Source organism: Haliaeetus albicilla, chromosome 10, assembly GCF_947461875.1.
Source record: "Haliaeetus albicilla chromosome 10, bHalAlb1.1, whole genome shotgun sequence".
NCBI lineage: Eukaryota > Metazoa > Chordata > Aves > Accipitriformes > Accipitridae > Haliaeetus > Haliaeetus albicilla.
Genome location: NC_091492.1, coordinates 8,607,150 through 8,623,907, shown reverse-complemented (window position 1 = coordinate 8,623,907; position 16,758 = coordinate 8,607,150). Strand labels below are relative to the sequence as shown.

At 37.1% G+C, this 16,758-nt stretch overlaps 1 protein-coding gene across 3 annotated transcripts in view; it reads left to right on the top strand.

Moving 5' to 3' along the window:
• CDH8 (cadherin 8) overlaps positions 1-16,758 on the top strand; it is a 150,701-nt gene that overhangs the window by 55,582 nt on the left and 78,361 nt on the right. For all 3 annotated transcript variants that reach the window (XR_011326478.1, XM_069793414.1, XM_069793412.1), the window contains one exon: positions 16,490-16,609. Coding sequence is in view for 2 of the 3 variants with exons in the window: in XM_069793414.1 (XP_069649515.1) it covers positions 16,490-16,609 (120 nt within the window). In the remaining variant the exon portion in view is untranslated. The remainder of the gene's footprint in view (positions 1-16,489; positions 16,610-16,758) is intronic.

Genomic DNA, 16,758 nt, shown 5'->3' with positions numbered 1-16,758 from the left:
GAAATGAAAGATGCTGTGTGTGGGAATTGATGGTTAGACTCGAGAGTGGACTTAACCAATTAGCCATAGGATTTGCGCGGAAGGTGGAAGGGGAAAACAGAAAGCTGTGGGAAAAGATGGTGAAAAGAGAAATTAACTGTGTGAAAGGGGAGAAAAAGAAAGGAGTAGAAAATAATCTTCTTAGTATGTTTTACTTACACTTACTCATTTTGTCAGATTAGCGTGAATCTGTTTCCTTCTGGATTAATATATTAGAATTTTTTTGCTTGGTTTGTCCCTTGTTCGGTATTTGCGAATGTATAAATATATACTTAGAGGTACACATTTATGTTCTCAGGTCCTCAATCCCTACTGATACATATGTATCAAGTGCAGGTGTTCTTTAGTTGTCACTAAAGCAAAAGGGAAGTAAACCCATCAAACCAAAAAAGTCAATTTCAGGGTAGTATAAGAATCCAGTATAAGCAAAGAAAACAAAATTTGGCCATGAAATTCAGAGTAAATTCTAATGTTTTCTAGTATTAGGTTGAGGATAATGTGCTTTTCAGCAATTTGTCTACATCTGTCAAAGAAAGATAATTGAAGGAGTGCCAAGGCACTTCATAAAATAAAGCAGCACTCCATCAAAAAGTTTCAAAAACACCATTCCGTCTTAGTTAAAAAGAGGAGGAATGTGAGAAGCCAGAATCATCCTCTCACTCACATTCAGTGCAACGAGTTGTACCAGGTCATATTCAAATGTAAGCATGGTGTGCTGACTAGACAGTGATACCTGAGGCTTCTTTTTTTTTTTCCTCAACACTTCTCCAACAGATTTTCATATCTTGGATGCATTGAATTGCTTGTGCTGAAACTGATATGTGAATTTTTCAAGCCTGTGTGTCAGTTCTTTTACTAAAACTTAAGTTTAACTTGTTGAGTTAATTTTAATTATACAGCAGCACAAACATAATATGGACCTGCTTTCAGAAGATATGTTGCCAAGCTCTAGGCAAGAAAATGGCTTAATTAAATAAAATAAATTTAAAAAAAAAGGAAGAAAAAAGGAGTGAGGAGAGAGTAGGAGAATGAGAAAGGGAAATTGAAGGCAGTTAATCCTTATATGAATGGGACTTGCTTGGTATTCTTGGAGAAAAGAAATTGAAGATATATGCAGACAAGAAAACATGTTTTCTGATCACAAAGGCTACTATAAAAATAATTTATACCTGTGCATATGAGCAATATTTATGATCCTTAGTAAACACATGGACCTTATCCAAGGAGTACTCACTGTAAAGAAGATGAGGGGGAAAAAACCCCAAAATTTTGACAGGAAACTAGTCAGAAGATCAGATGAATAAAAATCTAGTGAACTCATGAACACAAGGTTTAAAAAATGGTAAAAGTGCAAGGAGAGCAAGAGAATAAAAGATAAAACATTAAGGAAAGAGAAGTGAAGTGAAACAATTGAGAAAAGTGTTAGGTTGAAAGAGGAGGGGGAAAATGTAAAGGAACGTCATGAGAGATGAATTAAAAGGTAAAACATTATCTGGGAAAACTTTATAGTAGGAGGTTGGGGAAGAAATGACTAATGCCTGGACATAGATGTCAGTTTAGGGAATAGTGAAGGGGGCTGGTTTTTGGAGGATATTATTTCACCTGTTTCCTCTAGCATGGTGGGGGAAAGAGAAACTATTCTTCACTGAACTGCCTCTGAAATCATGTAGTTCTGCATTTTTATGTATTCTTAGGCTGCAGGAGGAGTTTGGTCCAAAACAAGTTTATTCTAACACAAATATAGGTAGAAATTTCTTATAGATTATCTCAGAGGTCTGCCATTTATTACCGTTACTAGTGAAACTGCAAGTTTTGCACATTTATCCCTTATGATCCCTGAACTTTGCATATTTTTTATGTGACATTCCTAGGGGGTGTATGTTTTCAAGCTATTTCTCTAAAGAAACACAAACATACACTCCTGCTTTTTTGTTGCAAAGAAAACCTAATTTTCAGCTGCCACTTCAAAACTCAGAGTGCGTTTGCCATTGCATTACATGGGTAATGAACGACTGTAAATTCTATGCAGCACATGCAGTCAAGTCTGCATCTTAATCTCTGATGGAACCAAACTTCAAGGCTGGAAAGTCGAAGATAAGAATGTTACCCCTTCACTAACATTGCTGTTACTGTTTCCTTCTGCCTTCCTCTATCAACCCACAGGTGGCAATAACAAGAGCTGTACTAAATGATGCTCCATAAATTATTTTAACTTTCTTTAAGTTTTGTTAGTCCTCCTAAAATTACTTTAACTCCTTGATAATGTTTATAAGAATACTGTCTCCTTTCAGTATTCAAGGAATTTTATTTTTTTTTTCCACACTGACTATTTCACTTCCATTATCCACTTATTTAATTCTCCTTAAAGAGATCTCCACCCACTGCTAATTTCAGCCTTGACATTTCTACAACACAGTCATTACTAGTCAGTGTTCTTATTCAGAATAAAACAAAGTTCTACTAAACCTCTTCTTTCCTCAAAATGCTTATACCAATTCTGACTGCTCTGAAACAGAAGAGGACCTCATATGCTATATATATAGCACTTATGTAATGAGGGTGCAGTACAAGGCATTTTATTTTTGGACCTCAGTGGAAAGCAATGCATAAAATACAGATGAACGCATTAACTTTTCATTAATCTGTAATGTAATGAGGTTCTAACACAATGCAGTTTTTCTAATAGGTAGATTAGATACTGGTCTTATGTTTCTTGCTAGAAGAGATGTATTATATAAATGACAGTGGTATTTTTGCATGACTGTCTAGAACATGAATGATACACTATGGGGATGTGAAAACTGCAACGTATGTGCAAACTTTCTGTATGCGATACGTATGAATGTGTGTGTATGCCAATATATGAGATTATCACATGTATAAGGCCGCAATCCAGCCTGTTTGATTTTTATGTTATGTATCAGTGACATCTGGAAAATCCAGCTTCCCTACTAAAACAAAAGAAAAGGATTTGCATGGCTTTCCTCCCACTACTTGGTGCAAAGACGATTAGTATTACACTGTTATCTCCGGTAGGAATGATGCTCACTTTTCAGCTGTCTTCACAGAACACACACCCACACGCGTACTGAGTGGTGTGTATCGTCACTGTGTTCAGAGTTATTTTGAAATAATTTATTTCTCTCTTTGAGGAAAGAGAGGAGCACATTCCGGAAAAAGTTTTGAGAACTAAATTGAGTTTTCCCTTATTTCATCTTTGTGTTCCTTTCTTTTTTTATGTAACTCCTATATAATCTACCATAGTAAGCCCTGTTCCCCAACTCTGGAACGCTGAATTTGCTTGTGAAAGCTGGTAGTGTATCTGAAGAATATGTTCTTTGCTGAAACCAAGCACTTTAATCTTTTAATTCTGATTTTAATTTTCTTAAGAAATAAAAGATCAAAAAGTGAAATCTTGGATTCACTTTATTGTAACAATATTGCATTTCACAAATAGGAAATAATTTAATTTGTCTGTAAATCTTGTTTAATCACCTTTAGATGTGAAGGGACATACTGGGAATGAAACCCATTTAAAACCTTTTAAAAAGAGATTCAGCTAAGCTTCTGGGAAGAAGAACCCTATGACTCATTTTTTTTTTCCCATTTGTCTATGAGCTCTGTATATGTGCCTACAATGAAGATAGCATATTATGTAAATGAATGAGAAATCTTAGAAGATCCACAGGGGTGATTCAGACTGGTCTTATTTAAAAAAAAAGAAAAGAAAAAAACACAGACACCCTCCTCGAGTATGTTGTGTTTCTGTGTTGCCTTCTCAGCTACGCACAGATTCATGAATTCCCTGAAAGCATGCTGCAGAGGTGATAATGGGAGCAAAAGTGGATATTGTCTCCCAGCAGTATAGTTTCAGGATCTTTTTTTCAGGAGAGGAATGAGGAGTGAAATTTCTTGATTTCATTCTTAGTGAAGCCAAGAGTGTTTGGACAGCTAGTGTCATGTTGATAGACAGCAGACGACAGAAGTAGACTGACAAACATGTTGGTGAAATAAAAAAGGACACAGATGGAAAAAGAACAAAAGCCATAAGGGAAGAGAATTCTGTCATAGTTTGCTTGAATTAAGATAAACAGACAAACTTTAATAATCTCCAAATATTAAGAACTCCCCTGACAGTCATAAAACCCCCCATCTTAAAATACATACAGTGGAATTCAGTCAGCCACTGCACTAGAAATGCTTTTGCCTTTAACATTTGAAAATATTAACAATGTGAAAAAGCTTAGAAAAATATTTTTGTCCTTAAATGCTTCCATGAAAACTACTTCCTGGGGGAAAAAGGTCTTTATTGGAAAGGGTTTAGGCTTTCAGTTGAGTCAGAATATCAATTTCCAATTTTGGCACAAGCATATCTACTTAGCAATGTTTTCCTTTGGATCAAAGGTTGCCCTTGATTACATCACTGTAAATAAGAAATCAGTCAATCTTTTTTTTTTTTAAAAGCAGAACAGAGTTATTTAGTATAGCCATGTATAGCAGAAGCACACTGTACACAGTGTAGCTTTTCTTTCCAGTTCTCCCAAAGATATTAGTTCTCTTCCAGTTACAAATTGTTTGTAAAAGGACAAAATCTGCTGAATATGAAATCAACATGCAATGTCTGATACGAAAAGCGATAAAATAACTTGATAAATTAGAAAGTTGTGATAAAAACCTGACCTGAAATGTTATCAAGATCAACCACACTGTCTTACTGTTTTTTTTCCGATGTATTCATTGATTTTTTTAAGGCACTGAGCATGACTGTTAAATCAATGATAGTTTGTCACAAAATTGTAGAGTAAAAGGACTATATTACTGGGGTCAGCTACAAATTAGCCCAAAGGGTAAATACAAAGGGAATGCAGAGGCTAAGGAAAAAAAACAGCAGATGTTGTAAAATATGACAACAATGTAACAGCTGTTAGAAAATTTATATCTTCCTGTTGTCTTGTTCCTCTACTTGTTTGTCTTGTGCATAATCAAATTCACTAGCTGTGGTACTGAAGAGCGTTTTACGTGAGAGATTTATTTAGTGAGCGTGCATGCATTTAAAATCTTCTGTACATTCTTCATGACAGACAAAGTTCCAAAAGCAAAGTCATAAGTAACTGTGCTGGTTTTGGCTGGGATAGAGTTAATTTTCTTCACAGTAGCTGGTATGGGGCTATGTTTTGGATTTGTGCTGAAAACAATGTTGATAGTTCAGAGATGTTGTCGTTACTGCTGAGCAGTGCTTACCCAGAGCCAAGGCCTTTTCTGCTTCTCAGCCCACCCCACCAGCGAGGAGGCTGGGGGGCCACAAGGAGTTGGGAGGGGACACAGCCGGGACAGCTGACCCCGACTGACCCAAGGGACGTCCCAGACCATATGACGTCATGCTCAGCACATAAAGCTGGGGGAAGAAGGAGGAAAGGGGGACGTTGGGAGTGATGGCGTTTGTCTTCCCCAGTCACCGTTAGGCGTGATGGAGCCCTGCTGTCCTGGAGATGGCTGAACACTGCCTGCCCGTGGGAAGTGGGGAATGAATTCCTTGGTTTGCTTTGCTTGAGTGCACGGCTTTTGCTTTACCTGTTAGACTGTATCTCAACCCATGAGTTTTCTCACCTTTACTCTTCTGATTCTCTCCCCCATCCCATCAGTCAGGGGAGCGAGCAAGCGGCTGTGTGCTGCTTAGTTCCTGGCTGGGGTTAAACCATGACAGTAACCTTAAGTAATTGGTTAGGATATATTCAAAACCAAGACAGTGTTCTCCTTAATTTGTTACTGAGCCTTGAAAAAACATATTTTTGAGTACGTGCTATTATTTTTGTACTTTCCATTTCTCATGAGGTCTGACTGAAAATATCATTATGTTTTTATATTGTTCTTAAATGACCATTATGAGCTCGAGGACCATGGGTGAAGCTATGATATTGCTCCTTAGGGATTTATAATCTGACCGTTTAGTTGCCCTGACCTATATTGTCCTGAGTGTACTAAGGTAGTTCATTGACTTTGTACAAAATTGCTAGAATCAGTGGCATTGTTCAAAATACTTCATACCAATGGCAGCAAGTACTTGAATGTTCAGGTTCTGAAGACACTATCTGGTTCTTAGAAATAAACCCTGAATTACCTGTGCAAAGTATGGAGCTATTAATGTGTAGTGGTTTCTTAGACAAAAGTTGCCTTTTCCTCTCCATTATCTGTCAGCAATTTGTCACAAATTTTCTATTTTTGCACACATACATTCCCTTTGCACAAAGGAACATTGTGCAAATGACACATAGTGAAGATAAGCTCCTCAGGAAAAAGCCGTTTGGATCAGAATTGAAGTCATAGTTCCTTATGGAGTTCCATGCAGAGGAATACATGTTCCTGTGATGTTCCTGTTTCACAGGATGAGGACAGACAGACAGACATAGCTGTGTGTTGACCGTATGTGGGCAGAGCAGAGAAAATTTTGGCAGTCTTAGGTGCATGCTTCTCTCGTCCTATGTAATCTACAAGAATCTATCCTACTGCCGTTTTTCCAGTTGATTCTTGTTTCAGTCACAAACATCTTGTTTTTGTTGCAGATATTCTGCTTCTGAAATCCTTTATGGTTGCTTTCATTTGTACATATCAAACACATTGTTGTGTTTCTTTTCTGTGCCTATATGAAAATGAGTCTTTGACTCAGGTTTCTGATACGTTCTGTTTTGGTTAAATCTTCTCTTAGCAAGGATTTTTCAGAATTTTCCCAGATTTCAAATTTTGAAGAAAAGAAATGTTTAAAAAGGTGGTACAGGGTTTTTGTTTTGTTGGCTTTGAAAGCATGCCATTTCATTTTTCCAAACAGCTGTGCTTGTGACATGAGCCCATTTGCTGGCCAGTGGATGATGCCTAAGTGGAAAACAGACAGATGAGAGGAAGCACACCAGCACAGATTTCTGCCAGACTGAGGGTCTATGAAATGCCACAGAACGGGACTGGAATGTATTCTTTCTTTTTTCAATTGTGGGAGATGTGGACAACAAGCTCTAACCACGAGGTAGAAAGTTCTTGGTCAGAAAATTAAATTCAGGGTGGTAATATTTTCACAGAAGCTTTTATTAGTATGACTTATATCCCTCTGCTAACACAAAAGATTTAGCTTTGGAACGCTGGGGACCAATACTCCTCAAACTCTGTTAGTTCAGATAGCCGGTGTTAGACATGTCTTTGATGGACACACTTGACATTTGGGAAAACGAGATTGAGATCCAGTTCAGAATCCATTTTTTTTCTGACACTGGTCATTCCCCACTCTGCCCTGAATTGGTACCTCTGTCTTTGTTTAGTTGCTGAATCTGCAGCTCTTAATGTTTCTTTATGAATACAGATAAGCAATTGCCTGTGGAGCTGATGTCAATATGGCTTTCTCATGAATCAGCCGGTAGAGTACTGCTGGGCAGCTGATTCAACTGTACCCTTTCCCTGGGGCCCAAGTGGTCTCTGCTGCCATATGCTTGCTCCACAGTGGCCTGAGGGGGCAATATTTCAGAGTCTGCTTTTGCAACCTGGTTTACAGTTGCTGGCATTATAGGCTTCACTCTACCAAACAAAGCAAGCAGAGCATCAAAGCTGCAAGATTATACCAGCCGTTTTGTGTTTTCATAACAAAGTTATAAATGAACGAATTTCTGCAGTAAACAGCTAGGGCTACTTTATTATTTATTTATATTCTTATACAATACACCTGAGCATAACCTGAAACTTCCATCGAAATCAACAAGCCTTATGGTACTTTTTTTCCCCCCTGCTTGGAAATATAGTGTACAGTGATTATCCAATTTTACTGTCTTTGCCTGGGGACCTCGCAGAATGAATGCTGATGAAATAGTCAATTGATTAGAGACAAGCAGTCTTTCAAAAAGTCCTGAACAAAAGAATAGCTATTTCCCACATCTCTCACAAATATCAACTAATATTCTATAGCGATGGTGATATCTAAAGGGAGAACAAAAAAAACCAGGAAAAGAAAACATAATTCTTTAAGCCAAACATAAAATATATTTTACCCTTCCACTGTTGCCTGTGATGTTACAGACTGTATTCTAATCCTAACAAACAGCAACCCGGGGGAGCTTATAAAGGAATACCTGCAGGCTCTCTAATGGCACCATCTTATAAGTTGTAGCAAGAAAGAACTGCCAGCCTTAAAACTGAAAAGGCAGTGTCCTTTCTTATTATATTCACACAAGTTATATCCATCGAGTAGGTAACATCAGCAAGGATAATTGCTGAAGAGTTATCTATATTACTAGATCTGAATATATATTTCTGATGTAAAACATTTTTGTTTCCAAAAGAACGTGTTAAAAAGGCAGTATCAGAGTTCTAAAACAATTAGTTTATGCATAAAAAATTGTAAAATGTGCAGCTTATTGGATTTCACAGCCATGCTTCCTACAGTCCTCATTATACAGCTGTAAAATGCTGAAGGCTGCCAGCTTGCTCCATTGTCTGTGGGCTGTACAGAAGGCATTTTTCTTCTATGCATAGCAAGCACCTTTCATACTTCTGCAGTTACGCATTTGCATACAATATATTTTTCCCATTTCCCTCACATGATAAAAAGTCCTTAAAATGACACATGAGCAATCTAAAAACATTGTTGTGTTACATGTGGTAGGATATTCAGTTGTTCAGAGATTTTGACTCATATGCATACTGCAAGATATTAACATTTTTTAAAGATTTCATTAACTTTCTAAACTATCTACTCTAAAAATTGCATTAAGAAATATGTAACATCTGGAAGAAACAACTCAGATTCCTCTTCTGCTTATGGAGCTAAACCTGACTTAGTATATCAGAGGGATATGAAAAGATTCCTGGTGGAAACAGAAGCAGTTTCTTGCATTTTCCTGCATGGTACATAATTTCTTAATAAATTATTAACATAGTTATTTCCTACTATTGACCAAGCTGTTCCTGTTTGATTGTTTCAGATCCCTTTATTGAGCTTGTTTTTTCAGGTGTTAGAACTTTTGGGTTAGATTATCGATTCTTTGGGACAACATCTGCCATTTCCTGTAGGTCTGTTGAGTACTGGGTTCTCAGATCTCTTTTTCAGTGCATTTGGTTGACATTACATATGACTACTCATATAAAACAAATTAGCAAAACAAACAAGTAATGCTTTGTTACTCTAATCTTTTGGATTAGTTTTTAAAAACTGAATATGAAATATCAGTTGCAGTTTATTTCAGAAAGTGTATACAATTGTCTATATGAGTATGTAAGTGCACATAGGTGTTTGTATATACATATGGAAAATAATGTAAACAAAACCAAGAGTCTTGCAAGATTTGTACTTGTCCTATATGTTGGCGTGCCAGCTTACATGCTTGAAAATCCTTTGAGGGTTAGTGTTATAGACTGGTATGGCCTATTTTGAGTACATACGCATAAGAGAGTAGTCATATGATTGAAATTTAGGCATTCACATTAGCTGGCTAATTTAATTTGGATTCCTCTCTGGTCTGCCAAGAAAAAAGGATGTCATGAAAGGACAATTCTGTCTTCCTCCCTTAGATAGAGCAGAAAGCTAGTGCAACTAGGTATCTAATTTAGCCAGTTGAGCCTAAAACTGAGTTGTATGAATAACCGTCTTTTCCTTCTTCCTTACCTTAATCATCATAAACAAGATCATGACAGCATCACAGTATTTCACTACTTAGAGTCAAATAAATTACAGCCGGGAAAGACAAATTACCCTATTAGTTAATCTCGCTGTCTTTCTGGGGTTTTCCCTTAGAATACATTATCTAGCATCCTGTGCAATACAGAGAACTCTTCAGTGAGGAGGATTCTGTTATTTCCCTTGGGGAGCTATTCCTCCTTGTACAATTTCTCATTCTAAGGAAGCTTTTGTTGTTGTTTTTCTCTTTGCTGAAGATTAAGTGAAGCCTTGTATCTGTCTATGTATTTATATGGTTCTCATCATCCACATATCAGTATTACATCTGTAAAGTACACTTTTTTTTTTTTTTTTTTTTTTTTTTTCATTTCTCCCTCTAGGATTGGCTGTATACAGGATTCTACTATAGATGTAGTAGAATACATTCTGGCCTTCCTGTCTCTCTAGCATGTCAAGCATAAGTTGCCCGTTTTTCCTTTAGTGGACCGTTCAGGCCTGTATCTATACCCTTTACTGCTGCTTAGGATGTCATCTTTCACCTCCATTAATTTTTCGTCGCTGAAAGGTGTCCACTGGACACTTGAAAAGCAAATACTTTTCTTTTTTTCACATGCCTTCCTTTAAGTCTGGGAAGATCTTCTGAAAAAACCCACACGAGACCTCTGTCATCTGTTCTCAAAGCAGTCCTTCAAACTCTTCCATGATGTCTACGTACTGTAGGCACTGTGGGGTAGGTGTGCTAACCTGACAGCAGGTAAGGCAGGCAGCAGTACCACTGTGTGCTTGACAGCATTGCTTCCCAGGATGATTTACATCCTCTTGTCATCTCCTTATCTCTCTTCAGTTGTCTGTCTGCATTTGTCTTTCCTGGTACTCGGCTCTTGGAGTCTTTGGGGAGAGGACATTCTTGCATTGGGAGACCTGATCTGTGTATTGGGCTTTTAGAGTTTCAGCAATAAAGTAGCTATTAATAATAATAAAAATACATTCAAGCACTGATGTAGAAGGTAGGAGTGAAATTGCACACAATCTGTGAAAGAACTCTAAAACACTCATACAACATACCCGCATATATATGTGTGTACATCTGCTTAGACACGAAGCTATGCAATTTAAAATACTAATGATAATATTTTATGTGTATTTTGCATATGTTAACAAGCTCTGAAGTGCATTACACAGATTTCTATTCCATATACATTTTCTTTATTTGATTAGTGAAATGTCTAATTTATAGATTTTGTGTTTGGAAATGGTCTCATATAGAATGATACAGGATGATAAGGCTTAAAACTGGTTTTGTATTAAAAAAAATCAGTTACAATGAAAAACAAATAAGAATAAGTTCTTCAGCTTTGAGGCAGTAATAATTTACATGTCAAGAAGTTATACAGGTTTTTATGAGATTATTGCAGTTTTATTCAATAAAAAATTGTTACCATGACAACAACTGTCATGCTACCTGTGAGATTATAGCAAAGAAGGACAGTGAAGAAAAGGTTTCGTTTTGGAAAGAATGCTTATCTGACCTGCTGAATACAAACAATGCTTTGCTTTGACCGCTACTGACTGCAGGGCTACTATCAGCCAAACTCAAAATCGAGCTAGAGATTTTGAAGCACAGTGATCCTCTTACAAAAACAAAACAGTTGGTAAATAATGGTAGGTCTTTTTCATGCAAATATACTACTAATGCCCTGTCAGACAGGCAATCAGATATTCTGAATAAAATGGAGATTTCAGCCTGTCAAGACTGGGGAAGAGTAGGAGGGAAAGAGTGAGGGAGACCAAAAGGGGCATCTGAAAAGAAAAAAAAAAAAAAAGTCCTTGGGAAAAATGAGAAAATGTGGTCCCACTAGGTTGCATTATGGTCACATTTTTTATTTTTACCAGCGATTATAATCTTTCAACAAAATGGTTGCTTCATTGAATATGGATTCATGTAAATTTCTGGCACCGACTATGCGTTACTTCCTGTAGAAGATACGTTTGATTTCCCACCCTCCCTGGTCTGCACATTTCACTGCCACACCAAAAAATTTGCTTTCCTACTCCCTGTAGCAGCATATGCATTTTTCTTTTTGACTAATGTGCAGAATCTGTACCCTGACTTGCATGTAAAAAAACAGCCAAAACAACAAAAAAGCACTAGCTGAGCACACACATCTTATTTTTATGATGGCTTTTAATCTTAGTTTGCCAGCAAACACAGGCTTTCTTACCTAGTTGTATAAGAATACTTCTATTATTAATTGCGTCTCTGATTGTTAGCCTGTTGCAAAGAGAAACTATGAAACCTGACACTAACAGAATGAAACAATCAGCAACGGTTAATGGCTAAATCACATTAGAAGTGTTCATTAATTAAAATCTGTTGAATATCTTTGCAGTCCATATTAATCGCAGAGTCATTAGCATTGCAGAAGTGTACCTCAGAAAAAAATGCAGAAAGTTTTTTAACTGAACATCTTAAAATTTGCCTCATCTATCAAAAAAATGGTTTTGTTTTACATAAAGCAATATTAGGTACATAAAGAAAAAAAGAAACAGTGATTATGTTGTTGGGCCAAATTATATAAAACTGCTATATTATTGTAATTAGGACAACAGTGACTTGAACTATAATAGTGGCTTTCTTGTAAAAATGGCACCATTTCAAATTTATAGTCTCTAGCTAAATGAGTTTGTTGTAGCATTGACAAAGAAACAAACACAAGCCAAATGCAGTCAAAATTAAACACAAACAGAAACCTTAGCTGTTTATTTGCTGGGCAGAACCCAGAATGTTTTTTCTCAAAGAGCACTTATTAAATAAATGCTCTTCCCTTCATTCTTACTGCTTTTTCAATGCAAAATTTTTATCTTTAAAACTTTAAGCACATTATGTATGTAAAAAATATTTGTATACATGTAGTTTATAACTGCAGTGTCTGTAGTGGAGTAAAATCCTACTTAAATATTGATAATCCAAAGCTCTAGACCAAAGCATGGAGAGTTCTGCTGTGTTCGGGAGATTGCCTAAATAACAGCCATGGTGGTTGTGAGTTCCTTTCTTCTGCATTACTTTTCACCTTCAGGAATCTCTCAGTTCTCCAGATCTTTTGTTCATGCTTAGTTGAAAAGGGTTCTGTCACTGGTGGGAGTGAAGATAGGTTGCAACTTCCTCTGGACCCTTAGCGTCCTGCAGTGGAACCAGAGCAGCACTGATGTAGTAACATACTCTGCAGCTGCAGAAGGGACAGAGTTTGTTCCTTTGTATACTTATTGCCAGTATGAACATATTAATGTGGTATGTTTCACACTTGCAGAAGATTTTATTCAAGGAATAAAACAAAAAGTTTCAAACTGAAGGTGATAAAATTTAAATTATGTAAAAGCTTAACTGATTTTAATATTGGCAGTAATTTCTTTAATTTCTGTTTCATGCTTGCTTACATCTTTCATAAACAATTTTCATCAATAAGATTGTTGGGAGCAAATTACTGAATATGACAGACCTTCTCAGAAGTATGTATGATGGTCGGAAATGAAGTGCTGAGTGGCAGAGACTGGCAGTGTAAGAAATTGATTTCTAGGAGCTGGGAGAGTATTTTATCTTTCCGTTCCCTTCATTAGTTTTATTAGGCGAGATTCTAGTCACACTTCAAGTGATGTGTAAGGGAAAGAAAAAGAAGGGTATGCAATTTTCCCCCTGCTTTTGTGTATATAAACAGTGGATGGGAATACTGACTATTATGTATGTATTTTTAATGTATGTATAAATTTCAGATAAACTTGGGGCCTCAATAAGTGATTAAATTATTTTATATCACAAGAAAAAATCTTGAGAGCTGAGCATCAGGATTGTAAGCAATGCTAGACACTGCCTCTTTTTATGAAGGTGTATTCAAATTCAATGTCTAATGAACACTTGGGATAAAGGATGCGTTTATCAAAGAATCAGCACATCCATTTAAGTTTTGAAATCTTGAAATAAATATCTATAAAAGTCTTCAGGAATTCTCAAGTGAAATAAAAGAATAGACATTATATATCAAATCTTTCTAAACAAGCAATGTAATTATTTCTGAAGTCCTTTGAAATAAGAGCCAGCTAGGCAAATCAAACACAATCTCAAAGAAGTCAACAGGTTCACTTCTTTATTTTCCTTTGTGTATGAAGTGTATCATGGAAACAAAATGGAAGAGCCTAGATAAAATACTCTTACAAAAATTTTCACTGTTCTATGATGAGCCTTATCTTATTCCAGTCCTGTCCCATTGTATGATGTTCTGCACAAACCTCTTCTGTCTTAGAAGATTACAAAACAAAAGTTTTATGACAGCAGCCCAGAAACCTAGTACATCACCTGCTATTTCAGTCTCAATGCAGTTGAAAAAAGCGCTGACCTCTGTCTTAATATGTGGTATCACACATGGGACAGCAGCTGTGAACTGCAGGGAATGTCCTGCTGGAATGGTGGGGCTATAGCCTGAATGCTGCGAGAGGGGAGGTACAGCTTGGCTAAGAGATTGCTTTCTGTAGGAACAACAAAACAGAGAACTTGTAACTGGTGTATGAGTTACAGAAGGTGAGCCAACAAAACTTAAATGTGAGACAATTCTAATAGCTACGTCTTTTCATGCTTTGTAGCTATTATGGGCAAGCCACGAAGGGTCCTTTTGTTCCTCTGTTCCTGCAACATCGAAACTCAAGCTTCCTGCATACTTCCTTGTCATTGTTCTCTATTTCATTTATTTTCTGTAGCCTATATCATGGCCTCTGACTGTGTCCCATGGTTGCTTCCCTGTTACTGTTTTTATTCTCCTGTATGTGAAGGAGGTCTTTCAGGATATCATCTCTAGGCTGAGGTTGCTGTACTTGCTACAAGGCTGGGGCCCACATTTGTGTCATCTATCCCCTTTATCATTTTCAGTCGAAGCTCTCAGGCATTGTCTGTTAGTGTCTGGGTATACAGCAAAATTTGTAATTCGTCGGACAACAAATTTCCAATGTTAATTCCTTACAAACCAACCATCAAGTTGAGGATAAAGTCTGTTTCTCCTGCCCGGTGGCAGGGTAAAGGTTATTATATTAAAGGTTACGTGTAAGATCACCTTTCAACATCAAAACCAGTTAAGCTTCAAAACATAAACAGTTTACATGTTTATAAGAACATGTTCAGCAAGCATTTGTCGAAGATAGATGCAACATAATATTCATCAGCATTGCGTTCCCCTTCCATGTGGTATGCATCAGCTGCAGGCCATGTGGATTCTTCTGGACTCTGCTGAGCAGCAAGAGAGGTGCTGGTGGGGCACTTCGCTGCCAGATGGGGCCATGGGGGAGCTTGCATGACAGCCAGCTGATCTGTTTCCCTTCGTTGAAATTCCCACCCTGTAAGAATGGATAAATTTACACCAGTTGCCAAAATAAATGACCGGTACAAGCCATAGGCATTATTTTCTCCAGCGAGATGTATTTCCACAACCTGCATTCCCTTCCCTGGGAATTATCCCATTTTTCCCATGCTGCAAACCTACCTCAACTTCAGGCACTGCAGAACTTCCACTCCATAAAAGAGGTGTTATCCATCCCTCTAGACACTCCCAAATCCTGCTAGCCCCATATCTTGCCCTGATGTTTGAGGTGGCCGGGTGGGAAAGCGTGAAATGGAAGCTATTGGATGATATGCAAAGTATCTCTAAATATCCAAACATTCCTCTAAATAACTTGCATGTATTGTAACACAAAACTGCCCAAGCCATAGCAGTGATGTGCCATGCAGAGAAAGGAGAGAGCGCAGTGCAAGGACATGCCAAAGGGCTCTCCTCCCCCTTTAGTTTACTGTTCCTGTCCTGAAGTGATGTGATTTGGATTCAGCAGCACACAAAGTGTGAGAAGGAAGAGGAGGCTGTTTTTATTAGCATATCCAGAAAGGGGGGGTATTTTGGTGGGTGCTATAATTCTTTTCCTTTCTGAACATAAGAATAATTCAGCCCGTAACCTCTTGGTTTCTCTCCCTCTGTAGATATTGTCTTTATTGTTAGCCTAATTAACGTCATCATTATATTTTTAAGTCATCCAGAAAAAAAGTCTCTGCAGCAAGCTTAATGTAACCAACTGAATTTCATTTGATTTTGCTTCTTACAGAAATGGCAAGTGCTATGTTGCCTGAGAAATAAAAAGGGCAATTTCCTTAATTTTTTCTTCTATTTTTTTGGTCAGACTATGGAATTATAACTCTGGCTAGACAATGGCCCCCTCAGTGGCAGAGACTCATTTCAGAGACAATAGATGTCCTAACTCTGTCACTGTGGCCACATCAAACCATTATTATGGCTGTTAGCCAAGAGAAGAAAAAAGAATCCTTTTTATTATTGCTTTTCTATGTGGTCTCTGTAACTTGGCAAGGTTCTTTCAAATGTGATTTTGCAAATCTTAAATGCAACATATTATATTTTATTATTAACCTTGTATTTCACATCCCTTTGATATGACTCCTTTGCAAATGCTTGAAGTCTACACAGATCTATCAGGTAGCTTTAAATGCATTCTACAAAGAAACCTTAAATAATACAGCTACTAAAAAGGTTTTTCTCTTACCTAGAAATTCAGTCTGCTGGCATATATCATCTTGAAGGAAAATGTTTTGTTTGTGTTCCACAAGTAATGTTTTGTCACTGATAGTTTTTTTTTTCCTTTATTCTTGTCATACAACTCGCAAGGAAGTAAATTTTTGTTTCAAATTATTTTTTTAATAAATTATGCAAATTTCAAGTAAGAGTGTAAACATTAATTGTGTATATTCTTTTTATTCAGGCACCTTTGTTACTAAAGTAACAGCTACAGATGCAGATGATCCAGTTTATGGAAATAGTGCCAAGCTGGTTTATAGCATTCTGGAAGGACAGCCTTACTTTTCTATTGAGCCACATACAGGTAGGTGACTCTGAATATGAATCCTGGGGTTATGTGTACGCAAGTGACCGTGCCTCTTCCGTATGTCATATGATATACTTAAACAGGGAGCGTAAGTAGATGTCTGTCAGTATTACCAAGTTGTAACATAGGTCTCACTTGTATTCCAT